At 43.7% G+C, this 17,007-nt stretch overlaps 1 protein-coding gene across 5 annotated transcripts in view; it reads left to right on the forward strand.

Moving 5' to 3' along the window:
* The first annotated feature begins 5,454 nt into the window (after positions 1 to 5,454).
* ATP13A3 (ATPase 13A3) overlaps positions 5,455 to 17,007 on the forward strand; it is a 56,093-nt gene continuing 44,540 nt past the window's right edge. For 2 of the 5 annotated variants that reach the window (XM_071437743.1, XM_071437747.1), the window contains exons 1-2: positions 5,455 to 5,688; positions 6,830 to 6,885. In XM_071437743.1, coding sequence (XP_071293844.1) covers positions 6,848 to 6,885 — 38 coding nt within the window. In that variant the 5' untranslated portion in view covers positions 5,455 to 5,688; positions 6,830 to 6,847. Of the gene's footprint in view, positions 5,701 to 6,829; positions 6,886 to 17,007 lie in introns of all 5 variants that reach the window. The other 3 variants (XM_071437744.1, XM_071437745.1, XM_071437746.1) reach the window with 3 other exon arrangements.

Consider the following 17,007-nt stretch of genomic DNA (forward strand, 5'->3'; position numbering starts at 1 on the left):
TTGTATATAGGGGTCTTTTAGCTCTGTTTAGCTAGTTGCTTTCTTTTTCTTAGCAGTCCTGGGGTAATTGAGCTGTAAATAGGTTACCTAGTATGGGGTTTATGCTGTCCATTGGTCAGGGTGGAACTCCCCCCCATTTACTGGGATACTTCCCAGTGAAGTCAGCAGTGTTGCAGGTACCTCCTGGGTCCCCTTGGCAACTTTTCCCTGTGGCTGGGACCACTGCTACCAAACTCAACCCTCTGTCACAGTGTGGCAGCCTTTGTTCTGCTGTTACCAGCCCCAGTGCTGATGTGGTGCCCCAGGATTTCAGCCCAGTCTGCAGGCTGGGTGGGACAAACCCTGTGCAAGCCATCAGGAAAGTGGTGTCCTTGGTGGAGACAATCCCTCAGGGAGCTTCTGTGCATGTGCTGCAGGGCAGCTCTCTGAAATGCTGTGGTGGAGGTGTGAAAGCTGATAACAGCACTCAAATCCCACTTCCTTGGGTATGATGTGATCTAGGCAAAGGCTGGCAGTCCCACTGACTGAAAGACTTCTGCCTTATTTTAAAAATAGAAGGGAGAGGGAAAGGGACAAGTACCAACAAAAAGGATAAGCCAAGTAGCTCTACAGTGATTCCATTAAGGCTGTGTAGTAGCAGGGAACCAGGAGAGGAGAGTGGAAGGTAAATTCTGTGGAGGGAACAGTCTTCAAAGCATCTGAGAAGTAATCTGGAGACAGGAGTGACCTCCTTTACTGCTTCCCATGGCAGTCATGAGCTAGCAAGAAGAATAGGAAAGCACAGTATTATTTTTTTTAATTTACTATAAAAAGTGACTTTTTAAGGTCTTGTTCAAGTAAATGGAGCAATGAATTCTCCTTTGCCTCTGACTGCTGTTGAAGACATGCAACTTATTAGATAGGCTGCTATTGTAGTGGAAATAACCAGCCAGGCTATTTTAAACCATGAAGAACTGGATGTCTGGGAAATGGGGGAAAATGGATTGGGTGGCACAAGAGAAAAGAAACTTAATCTGTGACAGTCTTGGGCACTTTGTACAATTTCCTCTTAAAGCGGTTTCACAAGCTCATCTGGCAGAGAAGTGATAAATTGTTCAACAACTCAGGCTTGCCAGAGTAGTTTAAGAGCTTTCAAAGGAAACTTTTAAGGACTTGTGGCTTTCAACTGCATGTGAATCATTTTGAAGAGTGAAACTATAATTGCTAACCTCCATTTAATGAGTTACCGTGTACCTGTCTGTGTTCATGAGCTCTGGCACTCAGTTCAAGAGTCATGCTCCCATGCAGATCCCATGCCTGTGTCCGAGAGCCCAGAGGGATGCCACTGCTGTTGCCAACCTACTGAACTTGAAAATCTAAGCTGGCAGAGCCTGCAAGCCACTGAGGTCAGAGAAGACACATGAAGGTAGTAGGAGGAGTGTCATGTGTACACACACAGCCAAGGCACAGAGCCATGTCCTTTCTCAGCCCCTTTTCTTATGAGCCTCTTTTTGTTTGCCTAAGGATGTATGGGGATTAGAGAGAGTGAGCTATGGGGATTTTATCCCCTGTGTAACACCCTTGCCAGGAAAATCAAACAAACAGGGCCAGAGGTGTCCCACAGGAGGCCCCACAGCTGTACTCAGGGAAGGCTTGTTGGTACAGGGCTAGCAGAGGTGTGCTTGCAGCATCTGGGACCAGATGTGGCCAGCTGGCTGCTGCTGCACTGCAGAGGTGGGTCCCATAACCTCCTCTGAGCTAAGGCACATATTTATACAGCCCTACCAGAAAAGGCAGGGTGGAACACGCTAATATATACACATTAAAGAGACTGAATAAATAAACAGTAGGTTCTGATTTATTTTCTCTGCTACTTGGATATCTTAGTTTTGGCACAAAATAGATTTCATACACAAATGTGATCCCCAGATAGGTTTTTGTCCTGCCTGATTTAGAAACCATGTGCAAAGGAGAAAAACTTCACAAATGTTCTTAAGGCATAATGATATTTATTCTGTTTGTTGCCAAAGCACATAAAATCCTTGGCCCCTTTCAGCTAGGTAATATACAGCAGGTAATTGTGCTGATCTCTGCCCTGGAGGATTTACAGTTACAGATGAGAGATAACAGTGGGTACAGTCAGACTGGGAAAGCACATAGAATGTGATTAGTCAGACTGAGACTCACTAAATGCTGTGCACTTAATTGGCATTGTTCAGCTCATTTGTGCCTCACCTGGGAGAGAGTGCAGGGCTCGGTGGGGCAAAGCCAGACAAGGAAAACAGCAAACGCCCTCGACACTGGGGGAAAGGTGATGGGAGGGAGCAGTTGAGAAATGTCATGTGTAAGAATCGTTCTGGTCACAGAAAGCTGTAAAGGACTTGTAAGTTTTATTATTAAGTGGGACTTGTACCCAGTTTTCAGGTGGAATATGTGTAACAATGCAATCAGAATCGTGATGGGCAGCCCATTAAGAAAGGCTGCAGGGTTTACCACTCCTGTCCTCAAGCCCCAGGCTGCTTATCTCCTCCTGAGCAAAGTCTGGAGGAATTACACTGTCTGTGAATGCCCATAACATTTCCAGAAGCACTGACAATGTTGGATTGTATTCTCTGGCTCATTTCCTCCTGCTAACCAATCCCTCAAAGGTGAACAGAATGGAGAAAAATTGTTGTTTTTCTTGCACTTTCTCTTGTAATTTACTTTATTTCTTCTACCAGGTTAAACACCTGATGTTTTAAAAGCACTGAATGCTCTGATTTCTGCCTGGAAATAACTTGTGATGCCCTGTGAGCCCTCTCTTCCCTAGGGAAGCTGCAGCCAGGAATGCTGCAGGAGAGCTGAGGTTGCCAGGCACTTCCAGCAGTACAAACCAGAGCAATGCCAAGAGAGCTGGAAAGCAGGGAGTGTGCCAACCACAAAATTAATCTCTGAGTTAATAAAAGCTTGCATGGTTTGAGGTTTGTGAAGCAATAAACGAGTTCAAATTTGCCAGTGACTGAAAAAGAAAAGCAATTAGGTGTTAAGGGAAACCTTCTAATGGGGATAAAGATAATACATTAGAATATACAATGCATTGAAAAATGTGATGAGGAATTAATCTTTAATTGAAAATTACTAAAGGAATTTTCATGAAGAACATAGAAATGTATATATCAAAGCAAACCTTTTAACTCCTTTTACTAATAGGGAATGATAGAGTAAGAGCTTCTGTTTAATAGCACTAATAATTTCATAATATTTTTCCTCTGAGTCATATGATAGACTCTTTTTACCAGTCAGTACTTCATCCAAAAAAAAAAAAAAATCTCCTTGGCTTCTCCTCATCATAGCAGTTTCTAGGTCTGCATGACCTAGAAAGCTGTTTGTACTAATGTGTTTTACCTCTGTTTTTCCAACACCCAGGCAGAAGGGTACCCACTTCAGTCTCCCCACAATCCTATGACTCTGCTAGCAAGTTTGCAAGGCTAAAAGAGGTTATGAGAAAAAGTGAACCAGAGGAAATACCTCAGTGTGATCCAGATGGACCTGGGGGAGTCCTTCATCAATGTGTTGTTAGATGACTCAAATGTGCACCATTTCAGTGGCATCAAAGGAGGCTTTTCTGGTTTTAAAACAAAACATCATCTTGCTCAAAAGGGAAGACTAGGCAACAATAAAGACATACATAGATGGGAATTTTGCAAGCTGATAGCAATGGGTAGTTTAGCAGTTTGCAAAAAGGGTAACTAGCTAGGGAAAGCCAGTTGGCCAATACCATTGATCACCAGTGCATTTCCTTGAGGCACAAATAAAATTCTAGCAGTGATTTAGGTTGGATGTTGGACGACAAAAATTGCAATTCAATGAAAAAATCCCCAAATTACTCAGTAATTTTTCAGTTCTTTGTTTAAAAAATTGACAGATTAGTGTCACCATATTGGAGGTATTTCACATGGTCTTTCACATGTAACCAGAGTGAATGAAAACCACTGGTTTATACCCATCTTAAAAACTTTCATGCAAAAGTATTTTAAGAATTGCCTGAGAAGATCAGAAACTCTTAGTACTGATTTCTCAGTAAAAACTGTATCACTGAATTTCCAGAGAACCAACGGAAGTAACTGCTGAGTCATTACACAAAACCCAGTAACTGGTGTGTGCCGGGTGAGCAGGGACAGAAGCTTGGCCAGGCTGACACCAGCCTTGGCGGGAGTGATGAGGTGTGCAGTCAACAGAGAATCAAACTGTGACAGCAGAGTTAGCACATTAACAGAAAATAGACGCTTTTGGGGTTTTTTTGAGTAGAGGAAGGCGTCCATCAGTCAGAGCAGCTCAGCGTTTTGTGTGGGTGGCTGCCAGAAGGGGCAGTTTTCTCATTTTGTTTTCCTCTTATTCCCTTAAACAGTGGTCACATGAGTGAATCAACTCACCCGGGCCAACAAAAAACTGTGTCTTTTCTTTCTATCACTGTCAGAATTTCCTGCTGGATTCCCATGCTCACCCCAGAGCTGTGGGGTCACTGGAGCTGCCAGGAAGCCCAGAGTGGTGCTGGGGTGATGTGATGTTCTGCCAGATGGATGTAACCCCTGTTCAGTCACTGCTGGGGTTGCATGCAATGAGATTAACAGTCAATGGCTCCCTTCATCTGCAATGGAGAAGAACTACTGGAAAAAATAGTATGTGAAAATACACATAGATCCTATTGTGGTTTACAAATCCTCTAAATGGTTTGCAGTGCTCTTCAAAATTGAGCAGTTGACAGAAGCAGGGATGGGTTATTAAAAGGAGGTGTAGATAGGACAATGGGAAAGATCCCTGATCCCTTCTGTCAGGCTGAGGGGAAGAGCTGAGTGAGTGACCCACCGTGGGGCTGGGCTTGTGTCCAGCACCTGAGCTGGGGTCTGTGATGGAGCCCCTCAGTGGTCACTCATGCCGTACAGGGATTCCCCTGAGGTGATCCCCACCCTCTGTCACCTCTGCCTAACATTCCCCGTGGTCACACTGAGTGGGATGTGCAGAGCTGCTCAACTGGTGCCTGTCAGTGTTCACCAGTGCTGGATGGAGCCAAATCCCCCAACAGCAGCCATAAAGCTCTTGGCCTGGCGTTGTTCCCTGTCCTGTGACAATGGATGAGGATGCTGGAGGGTAACTGGCAGAGCTGGACCTGAGAGGAGGTCCATGGAGACGTTTGCTGTCTAGGTTTTAGGGGCAGCACCAGCCCTCACTGCCACCCCTGTCCCAAGGGGACCCCTTTTCCTGCCCCACAGAGCCCTGCACAGCCATGTCCCCCTCTATCCATGTCCCCCCATATCCATGTCCCCCCACATCCATGTCCCCCCACCCGTCTCCCCACGTGCTCCCTTGCCCCGCCCCCTGTCCCGCCCCTCTCACCGAGGCCCCGCCCCCTCCGGCCCCGCCCCCCGGCCCGCGCGGCACCCTCTCTTCCGGCGCCGAGCGGCGCTGGCGCGTGCCGCGCCGCCGTCACTTCCGTGCCCGCCCCGCCCCGCCCCGCTCAGCGCGGTCGGCGCGTGCAGCCGGTTGGCGGCCGATCCGCTCGCGCCTCGCGAGGCAGCCGCGCGCGGCGGGCGGGGTGGGGGGGGGGAGCGCCGGTCCCGCGCCGGTCCCGCGCCCGCCCCGCCGGCGATGGGGCTGCGCTGAGGCCGCCGGTGAGTGGGGCCGTGGGACCGCAGGCACGGCACGGCACGGCACGGCACGGCCCGGCCCGGCCCGGCCCGGCAGGTGAGGGAGGGTCCGCGGGCCTCCAGTGGCGCCCGCAATCTCCGCCGCGCCGGGCGCGACACGGCCGCCCGCAGCGCCCTTCAGCCGCGCCGGCCGCTGCTCCACCCGCGGCAGCCCCCGCGGGGCGGCCCGGCGCGGGCGCGGGGGTTGTGGCGGGGCCGGTGCCGTGGAGCGGGGCCCGGGGCCGGGGCGCGCGTGGCCGGGAGCGCGGTGCCCGGCATGTGGCGGCCGCCGGTGTCCGGACACGTGCGGCGCCGGCCCGGAGGCCAGGCCGCCCCCCGCCTTATCCAGGGGCCAACCCGGGCTGTTGGGGCCCCTCGGGCAGCTCTCCCGTGCCGCTCCCTCTGCCCTCTCAGCCCGGCCCGCGGTTCTGCCGGCGGCCCCGGTTCCCGAAGAGCGCGCGTTCCGCCGCCGGGGCACACGTCAGCGCGTTCTGCAGTGGCGGGGTCGGTGGCGAGTGCTGCTGGTCGTGTGCCAAAGAGAAACTTTCGCAGCCCGAGATGAGGACTCAGTGCGTCTCATCCTTTTTTCAGCACATGAGTCAGTGCATGCTGCAGCTGCAGCTGCTGCTGCTGCTGCTGACAAAGGTTCCAGAGCACGTTTCCCTCAGCTGAGCCATGGAGCCGGGGATCTCGCACTGCGAGCACCTCTGACAGCCACTGCGTCATCCCTAAGGGGAGGCCTGTTTATGCCTGCGCAGGGATAAACAGCTGCTAGGTGAATTAAACACTGAGAACCTTCACAGCATTGCTGCTGAAGGTGAAGATAAACTTGAGTATCGACAGTACTGGCTCTGAAAGCTTGCTGCTGCCATCAGGCTCTGGCTTGCCTGCTGGGATCAGTGTATCCCTTCAGGTGCTGTAGTTGGAAGAGACTTTTGGAGTCCTTCAGGAAGCTGAGATAGCATAGCCTCCAGCAGTGGGAGATGTTAACTCTCAACTGTTCTAACATGAGTGCTGATGGTTTTCTGGCCACGCTGGCTGGCTGCTTCCTCCTCTGAGGTTGCTGAGATAGAATTCGTTAATGTGTTTTCTTTGCAGTTTGCACTCACTGCAATTGTATGGTGTTAGCAGGGGCAATCAAGATTATGTTTCATTTAGCCTATTCATTACTCTTTTTTTTTTGTTGTAGGTGACTCAGCTGTTGTATGTATGAGATTTGTCCGCACACTGGCTCTTCAGACAGGTTAGCAATATTTTTCAGCCATCAGTTCCATCATGTTTGAAAGAATTCCTACTTTTACCCTTTCTTAACATTTTGTACAACACCATTACATCCTGTAGAATATTGATTTTCTTGATCTTGTGAGAAACAGTTTTTTTGGCATTATTTAAATTTACTCTGTTGTGGTCCTTACTCTGTAAGTGTGGTCCTCATAAACTTAATGTCCCTGTATCAGTGTCATGAGTGACAGCAGTGTATCTTTATTACACCTATACTGAGGAAATGTTTGTCCTGGTATTTGGCATGACACTGATGGCTGCATACTGCTGCTTTTGTTAGCTGCATTTTCTGGTTAATTACAAGTACAGTTTCACAAAGTTTAAAGAAAATATGCTGTGTAAACTTTGAACTGTACAATTGAGTTGGAAATTGATTGGTACTGATCTAACCCTCCTGACTTCTAAGAAGCATATCATTAACATGATGTAGTGAAACAAAAATGCCATCTCTTGTTGGTGTAGTCACCTGTGGGAAAGAACACTGGCTTCTGGCTACATGGAGTGTTCCAGGGTGAACACCTAGGTCAGCTGTGAAAAACTGATGTGCTCCAAGGTTATCAGTTTTTAAAGTGCTTCAGAAAATGAGCAAGAGAGATCTTTTTGTTAACTGGTTTTGGCCAAGGCTGACTGTCTGTGACACAAGGAGGTGCAAGCAGTGAAGGGGGTCTGAGCAGTTCTGCAGACTCCAGCAGAGCTGCTGGGCAGCAGCTGCTGCTTTCCCAAATAGCTCCCGGGAGCAATGGGGCTGTTCCAAGCTCTGTTTCTGTCTTCCTGTAGTGCTGTCTAGACTTTGAGCTTGTTTTGCTCTCCCCACTTAATTTTTTGTTAGTTGTCTTCTAGGATCAGGCATCTGTTCCTGTATTTGTTTTTCATTTGTTGCTAGTCTGTGGAGGACCTCATGGCATTGGTAGGCACTAATTCATCCCTAACTGCCTGGTCAGGAAGCTGCAGTGCCTCCAAGGGAGCCTGGGGGCTGCCTAGCAGGAAGGGAAGTTGCATCATGAAGTCTGAGTGATTGAGAAACTTTGTGATTCAGTCCCTTCTGCTCCTCTGCCATGTGACAGGCATGGCACATCAGACAAGCTGTTTTGCTGTCTTCCTAATCAATTATTTAAAAAGAAGGAAATATTTCTGTATTGACATGGAACCCTAAGATTATATTTTCTCATTTGCCTTGAGGACTGTCCTATTGTTTTCTGTGTGGAGTATAAAACAGCCAACAGGACATTGATTTTCTGTGGGATGAAGACAAATTCCATTTATTCTGTGGAAGTAAAATACCTTTATATTGTTAAAGCCAGGTCCAAGTGGAGTGTCCAGGTCATAGAGGAAATCAGTACTAGAGCTGGGAGCTGACATGGAAAGGTCAGGTTTTCATCAAGCTTTTTGACCATTGCACCCTTGTTTTCCTGGAAACATTCAGTTAACATTTGCTTTATTTCTGTAAACAACAGAAATCTGCAGCAGGGCATTACTTTGACTTAGCTTGTCCCAGGTCTGGTGTAGAAATTATTACTTCTGTTGTGATAAATGTCTCTATTGAGTGCTGTGCCCAGGCATCTGCAACTGCAGAGCCGGGAGCATGGTTGTAACACCTTCCTTATTTACCCTCTGTGTGGTAGACAGAGGATGGATGCCAGCATCATAAAGTCACCCCAGGACAGAACCTGATGGCAGCTGGCATGGAGAGAAGATGTGTCATTCCTTTATTGCCTTGTGAAACAAAGTCCTTTAGTTAAATCTTCTAAAACTCCTGAGTTCTGGAAATTAGAAAAAAGGGGTTTCCTTAGATTTAATTTACTCAGTGCCCAAACCTTATCAATGTAATGTGAACATAAATGTTCTGGCATTCCTGTTCAGGCTCATCTCTTGAATGTCTGCAAGAATTGCCTTGGAGAACAGAGCTTGTATTTAAGTGCAGGTTTTTTTGGGCAGGGATTACTGGTCTCCACAGCATGGCATGTACTAGGGTCAAACCTGCTTTGGGTCTGGAGTGGTGTTGTTGTGCAGATGAGTAGTTTTTGTGGGCTTTCAGTGGTGAAAAACCTCCCAATGTTCTGACTAGTGCTTGGATATGGTTTCGATTAGCATGAGAAAGTTCATACAAGACAAATCCTAGTTCAAAAATCCTAATTTTACGAGAAAACATTGAAAAAAGTGTTTTAAATAACAGTAATGCTAAAATGTTTCCCTTTCACTGTTACACAATGAGCTAAAAATAGTTTTCATTCATAAAAAAGCTGCTTCCTTTGTTAAATAATCTGCATAGCAGAGAACAAAAGTTCATTTTGTAGTAAACTGTAGCTGTATTATAGCTCCAAGTCTGACACCTTTTATTCCTGATTGAAATAAGACTGTAAACTTTAATTTTTGGTAGCTGAAAAGCAGGCTTAAATAAAAAGGATGGGTGTTCACAATTTCTGTTCAGGAGCTATGGATGTGATCTGCACAGAAAGCTGAAGTTCTGTGTCTTGCAGCTCCTTTTCTAAAATGTGTCATTTCTGCACCATCTTCATGGAGTGCTGTGCAGGGGTTGGGATTTTCATTTTTTCATTGTGTGTTTTTCATTTGAAAGAATTTAGCCCTTTTTTAAATGGTTCTACTTTATTAGAATTGTGTTATTGCATTGTTCATCTTAAAACAGCTCTTTGGATGTGGTAGTAGAACTGGTGGCAAGTCCATTACTTTTTAGTTGGCTTGAGATTTTTTATGTGGCATTTAAGACTAAAAGATCATCCTTCAAAATCAAAATACACAACTCTCTTTTTTTGACCTTTAGCAAAGTTAGATGGCAGTGATATTTTCAGTTTAGAGGCTACATGCAGTAACAAAAATGGCAGCTCCTTCAGGTTTTATTCTAGCTAGAAGATGTCAAAATGAAAGGTGATAAATGGCAATGGCTGTGAAATCACAGCTGATTCTTTTAAAGGATAGGAGAACAGTGTAATGAGAAGGGTATTGAGAAACAGGAGTAAGAGCAGCTTAACTGGCTTGGGATGCAAGAAGAAAATATCAATAGAATGTGAAATTGACTCACATTGTGAAGAACATGTGAAAAAGACAAGTAGGGGCAGATATCACAAAGGCTGACAGGGCAAATGGAATGGCAAGTAGCAAGAGATATAAAAGTCTCAAGCTACCTGTAAAAGTATCTTAGTAAGATTGGGAAATGCTCATTTGATTTGGTGGGGAGAGCACAGTCTGCAGGAGGTGCAGAACATCTGAAGGGTTTAGTGCCTATTTTGCTTGTCTTTCACATAGTGTCATGCAGGTGCTTAATCTTGTGAATATTTGTGACAAGGTAATATTTTACACTACAGCATACTTCCACTAGATGTTTCTGTGTCAACTGGCCCTGATAAGTTTCACTGTACAATTCTTAAAACTGCTCAAAAATATTATCTGGAACTACTCAGAAGTACTAGAAGGTTGGCACAGGATGAGTCTTCAGTCAGTTACAAAGAAGAAGAGCTGAGGAAGATGAGTTACAGCCTGACAGTTCAGTTTGTCCCAGTTTTTTCCATCAGTTGAGATTAATGAGCAAACATTCTGTTTTCAAGTGCTTGGAAGATACAGCAGCATGAACTGATTTGTGGGAAAAGTAATTGTGTCTGAAGTCTTGATACCTTTTTACTGCAGAGCAGAAGGCTCAGTGGCTATAGCAGAAGCAGTGGAGGTTTAGTCTCCTGAATTGATTGATTTAAAAAGGTTGTTCCTCATTTTAATGGCCTCATAAGTAAATGGAGGCATGATCTGGGGGTAGATGATCCTATCTGAAGAACTGTAATTAGCAATTTGGTGTTAAAATGAGAAGTTATGTTGAAGGATTCTGTCCTGGGTCCTGGCCTTTAATGAAAATATTAGTCAGCTGGCTGATTAAATGTGCTTATTAAATTCACAGGGACTGTGTTGTAGGACATGATGAGCGTTCAAAATAACCTGAAAAAATCACACAACATTCAGTTGTTCAAATGCAGGTACTGCACTTAGGCAGGAATTGCCAGCTGTTGAAATGCAGGGTGAAGAATAACGGGTTAGCTACTAGAAAAAGGACCTGGGGGTGTACTGGATCACAAGTTGAACATGAGTCAGTGTCATGCTGTTTTGCAGAAAAGGCAAATATCTTACTGGGATGTTCAAACAGAAGTATTGTCTGAGAGACATAAAGTTTGAATCCATTGGCTTTATTTGCTGTTGATGTACAGTCTGTGCAGACAGCATCAGTTTTGGGTGCCAAGATTCAAGAAGAATTTGGACCACTTGGAAGGAGTTCAGAGTAGAGAAATGAGAGTAATCAGAGTTCGAGGAAACAACTTCATAAATGTGGAAGAAAATCCAAGTTATTTTGGCAAGAGATGAGGAGTTTAGGGGGAATGTAAGAGATTTCAAGTATTTAAAAGATTTGTAAGAAGGGAATGCTATTTTCAGTGGCCATGATGGGCACATTGAAGTGGGATTAACTTTTGTCACAGAAAACACCAATTAAGTTTTCAACATTTCTCACAGTTAACGTAGAACTTTAAGAAGTCTTTACTTGTGGCCATGAAGAACAAGTTTGTGTGTTTAGAAGGAGTGGTATATGGTTTAGGTTGGAGAATAGACTAAACTCACAATTAATGTCCCTTTACAAAATGTCCCATTTTGTAAGATTCTAGTTTTGGTTGATGTTGTGTTTGAGCCAGTGAGGGAGAAATAGACAGGATTCTTTTTGTCAATCTCTTGGTCATATCATGTGGGTGTAGATCTTGTACAAGTTCAGATGGTTAGAGCTGTGGTGCTTGTATTGGTTTGGAAATACACAGTGTTTGGGATTACTTTCTTCCCTTGGATGCTCACTCCTGTGAATGGAGTGAGGTTTCTTGTGCTGTCAGGGTGTTCTAAACCTCCATGGTGGAGGTACTGCATGTTAGCAATGTCTGTGTGAGTTAAACCTAGCAGAGCACTGATGAATTTACATTCATTTTAGTTGTCTTGGTAGCTTTCAGATTACTGCTTTGTCTTCAGGTGATAATTTTATGATGTTTGTCATCCATAGTTAAAAGGTCCACCTTGGGCTTTGAGGATCTCTTTGCAGTTCCCATACTGTGGTATATTTGCCACTGCAGGGATCCTCACTATGTGAGGATGGACTCATGGCAAAGTGGAAGGTCCAACTGTGAGTATAGCCATGCTATTTTATATATCATTGTTTTTATGCAGTGTTATCATTGCTTTTGATTGTCTGAAGTAGACTGCATGGCAAAACAAAGGATCCAGCTCATCCTTCTATTTCAGCAATCGATTTGTAATGTAACTGCAATGTGTGAAAACACTTCAATTAATCCTCTGCATTTTGCTGCCATATCATGTCTCCAAATCATTGAAGAAAAGTACAGCTACCCTCATGACCTCTGCCCTTAAGATCTGCTATGGTGTTTCACATCAACAATAGCAAGAGCTTATTTTCTGGAGGCTGCATTTAGTGCAGCAGCAGATAGCAGTAGCTGAAAGGTCAATGACAGGGATAATGGTTGGCCTCTGGTGGGGAGATTGTACAGTTGAGTTGCATTACCTGCCTGACTTTACCTTTACCCTGTAATATTTACTGAACTGTTTAACTTTTGGGTACAGGTTAATTTCCTGAAAAGTCCTATTACTGTTGGCTAGAGATTTTTTTCTCTGGGGTGGGGGTAGTTTTTCTTACCTCTGTTTCTCAAACAGGGATCTATTTTTATCATACAGGCATGGAAGGTTCTTAACATTATCTGCTCTTGTCACCAAGTTGTGAAAGCTGGATCCAACGTCCAGTGAATTCAAAGGGTGGTTCCACTGGCTTGAGTGGCCTTGGCTGAGGGTGCTGCTGTCTGAAAGTGGTGCCTCTGTCACTAGAGCAGTACTCCAGATCTGACAAGCCAGGAAAAAGTTCTTTTCAGACCAACTGGTAATTCAAATGGAAACATACAAGGGCTGTTAAATGTGCAGTCTTGCAGAGTGCATTCTTTAGATTAACCCTATCTTCAGTTCATCCATTTAGTGAGGACCTCAAAACCTTAAGTAGTGCTTTGAGAGAGGGTCCTGACATTATTTTCCTGCATCATAGCCATGCTTTATTGCTAGAGGCAGCCTACTGAGCCTTAATATTGGCAATACTGAAGACTTGTGTTGGGGGTAATGGTGTTGAGTCCAATTCAGACAGCCAGACTTTAAATGCCAGCAGTGTATGGATGAAACACAGCTTCTGCTGTGTTACAGTTGTACTGTTGTGCTGGCCTTCAACTGCTTGGGTGAGATCAACCTGTGTGAAGGGCATGTGTCTGGGGCAGAGGCAGATGTAATGTGTCTGAGTGAACTTGAGCACTTGGAAAACCATTGTTGTGCAGTCTAAGTTGGTCAAAAGTCTACTTGTGCTCCTAACTTCTTAATTTTCCTTAATTCATCTACAAATTTTAATTTTTGATAGCAATATGATTTGCATTTGTTTATGAATTTGTCTTCTCCAGCAGTAATAACTTCAGTAATGAACAGGCAAAAATAAGAACACACAAATTTCACCACACAAATTGCATGCCTTTTGTAGGGTGAGAGCACAATGGAAAATAACTTAGGGTCTTGTCAGCCTGACAGAGTCCTTACTCAGTAGTGTGCAGATGGATTTGTTCTTATAGCACCCTTCCTTCTGCCACCCTTTCCATTACCCAGCAAAATCCCTTCCCCAGAGACAGGTTTTTTAAAAGGAAGACTGTTGGCATGATTGCATTCTGAGCATGTATTGTGGAGGACTTCTATGCCTTAAGCTGGTACTGCTGTGCTGGTAGCATTTGTAACCCCAGTTCTTATGCTGTGGTCATTTCAGTAGCGACTGTCTGGTGTGTTTAGTAGTGGCTGTCTCTGATGGAGATGCTGTTCCACATAAGTCCATTGCTGAAACAGGTCATGGAAGTCCTTGGCTCTGGTTTCAGAGCAGAGTATTTTGAATTAGTGCAGTCTGCACCTTGCATTTGGAACAAATGTATAGTCTCAGTTTCCTGCTTGCTGTCATCCTCTGCTGGCATAAATGTCTGTGAAGAAACAGTATCTTAAATGCCAGAATTGTCTGTGTGGCTGAAATCTGATAACACTTGTATGTACCATTGGTGGGTGTGGTGGCAGAACTCATGCAGCCTTGTAGTCAAGTCAGTGTTGCTGGTTGATGAGGTACTGTCAACAGAAGAATGTATTGGGTTGAGAATATTTTGGTGTGCACTCAGAAAATACTTTTTGTTGGCCTAGCTTAATGGAAGTAGTTCACCTTTTGTAAAGCTCATTTATTTTGGAGGCTAATTTTTGGTAGTGCAGACATTGTGCTATAATGCAGTTTGCTAAGTTTGATAGGCAGTATATTATGGTGAATCATCTGTGTGGTGTTTTGCTCTATCCTCACATCTTACCTTTGCTGGATTCCTGAAGAGTGTGTTTTATATCTGTGTGTCTCTCTATCAGAGAACATCCTCATTCTTTGGTTACTAATTTTGATTTTAGCTAGGTTAGTGTTTTTCAATTTCAAAAGTGTGGTAGTATATACAGCTATGAAAAAGAACTTGGTACCTATAACATCAGCCTGAAAGATAGTAAAAACATAGTAACTGGTGGTTGATTCCTTTCTTAATGCCCCATAGAAAGGAGGTATGTTCAGAGCTTCAGTCTTTTTCAAACATTTTTGATTATTTTGCTTATATTCAGATGAAGTAGTTGATTGGCAGTTTGCTTTTCTGAATGCTGTAGGCAAGGAGAATCCAGAGCGCATGTTCATAAAGCTAATAGATTGAGGGTTAGAATAAGGGCAAAATGAATGCTCTGTGAATTCAGGAATTCTTTGCAGGATGATGGCAAGCTTAAAATGTGCCACAAAATAATTTTTAAAACCCCAGGAAAAATCCAGTTAGTAATAAATAAGGTGATAGGGTATTTGGCTCTTGAGACTCTTGAACTGCAAGTCCCTGGGACTGGAGATTGTGCACTGGGGAGCATCATTATGTGACTCTCTCTGTGCTGTCTCCTTGACTGCAGGGGAAATGCACATTTGATCTGACCTTTCTGGACCATTGTTTTGTTGCTCTATTAGCCTTTCTGTTCTTCCATGCCACTGATACAAAGAGTATGGAGTTAAAGCTACTGGGGCATTTAGTATAAGTGAAATGGTGGCAGTCCGCAGTGGTACTTGAGGAAGCTGACCTCTGTTTTCACCTAACATTTATGAAAAAGCAAGGCTGAAGGGGGAAAGCTGGGTCGAGCATCTGGACTAGAGCTGTCTGGGAAGAGGCTACTTCTGAATATATGGCTAGACAGTGGTGATATTTCAGTTAGTGAGGTCAATGCTTGAGGAAAAAGCACTCCTTGATACACTTCACTTACTCGAAGCATTTCAGTCTTGCTTTTAAGGAAACTTTCCTCCTCAGGGAGGAGAAGATGGATACAGTTACACTTCTTAATACTGTTATAAAAATTTTTATAGCTAGGAAAGAAAGAAGAGTTCTAAAAAAGGTATTTCAAACAGAGATAAAAATGTTGCTCTAGACAAGATATGTTAAAGCAGAATTTCTCCTTTAAGGTAAGTGTACAGGATAAAAGTTAACTATAAATGGACTGATAAGCAAAAGCTATTACTTGTGGTAGAAGTAAGATTCAAGACCTTTGCTGATGGTCATTAGGACTGAGAAGATTGCAGCAGCAGTTGAAGGGATATCCCTTGTCAGATTTTTGCAGTCTGTTTATACAGGAGATATCTCCCACTGCTGATGCTGTGGAAGTCATTCCCAAGGGGCACAGAAGCCCTGAATAGTGTCATTTAAACAGAGCTATTTAAGGCAGTGATGAAATGTATTGTAGTAGGATGTGGGGAGTTAATTTAATTTCATGGATTGTAGAAGTCCTTCTCTGAAATACAACTGTTTACTAAATCTCTGAAGCTCTTCTGGGTTTGTAGGGCTGTTCTGAATGACTGGGACATGGTAGCTAGGTGGATGTGGGCCAGGGTTTGTTACAAGCAGGGAGTTAAATGTTACAGTCCTGTATGTCGGTTCTCTTGTCTTTGTCAAACTTCTTTTCATGGAAATAGAGTGTGCAACTTTTCCCCCTAGATTTTTTCATCTTGCCGTAGTTCTGAGTGTAAATTAATCAATTTCAGGAGTTAAGCGGTCAGGTTCTATAAATTCCTGTGCATAAAAAATTGTCCTGTACAGCAGTTCAGTCTTGGGATGGAACTCATTTTCAGATTTTTGTGTTAATTATTTCAGTTACTGTAATTTGAGATCAAAACAAATAATTTGTCATATGTGATATCTTAAATTGAATCTATACAGTCTTTTAACATTAATATTTAGTGTTGGTATATGATATTTAGAGTTTTAACAGTATCTGTGATGCACAGTATTTCTATTGATTGACAAGTTTGCAGACAAGAGCTTTTTCCTTGAAGTGTTTCTGATCTAAGTTAAGTGAATGTATCACATACACTGTGGTACATTCAAACTTTGTGTCAATTTATTATGACTAGTTTAAAAAATTGTGCTTTCAGTAAACAGTAGAACCCACTGGTTTAATGTATACATTTTCTTACAGAATACATTTTTAGAAATTAGTACAATTTGGTGTGTAATTAGTACAATCTGTTATTCAGGAATATATTCTTGTGTTCTGTACTTTTAGTAGTTACATGGTTGAACTTTAGAATATCTAAGTTTTGCATTTTGAGTTCAGGAAACTGAAGAAATACTGTTGCTTTGTCTGAGAATGCTTTGCTGAAAGCAGTGAAGTCATAATTAGGATGGGAAAGGAAGATGTGAAAGCCAATTGCTTGCTTACGATGAGTGTGACTGCTGTAGTCGTAGCTGTATGCCACTATATGGCAAAAGTTAAATGTCTAAACTTCAGAGGAAAGTTCATCTCTTGTGATTAGTCCAGTTGTGCTTGATGATCTCCTTGCAGACGAAGGGAAATTTGATTCAAATGTTCTTATGTTAACCTCAAAAATATTTTCCAAGAATTTGAGAGGAAGAGGAAAAAAAGTCATTGCCTCCTTTTATTGAGCATCCATACTACAAAAGCAAATATATCCCAGGAAGCAGAT

The sequence above is a fragment of the Agelaius tricolor genome, unplaced genomic scaffold (assembly GCF_023055355.1).
Source record: "Agelaius tricolor isolate 1412-34295 unplaced genomic scaffold, bAgeTri1.0.p SCAF_12, whole genome shotgun sequence".
NCBI lineage: Eukaryota > Metazoa > Chordata > Aves > Passeriformes > Icteridae > Agelaius > Agelaius tricolor.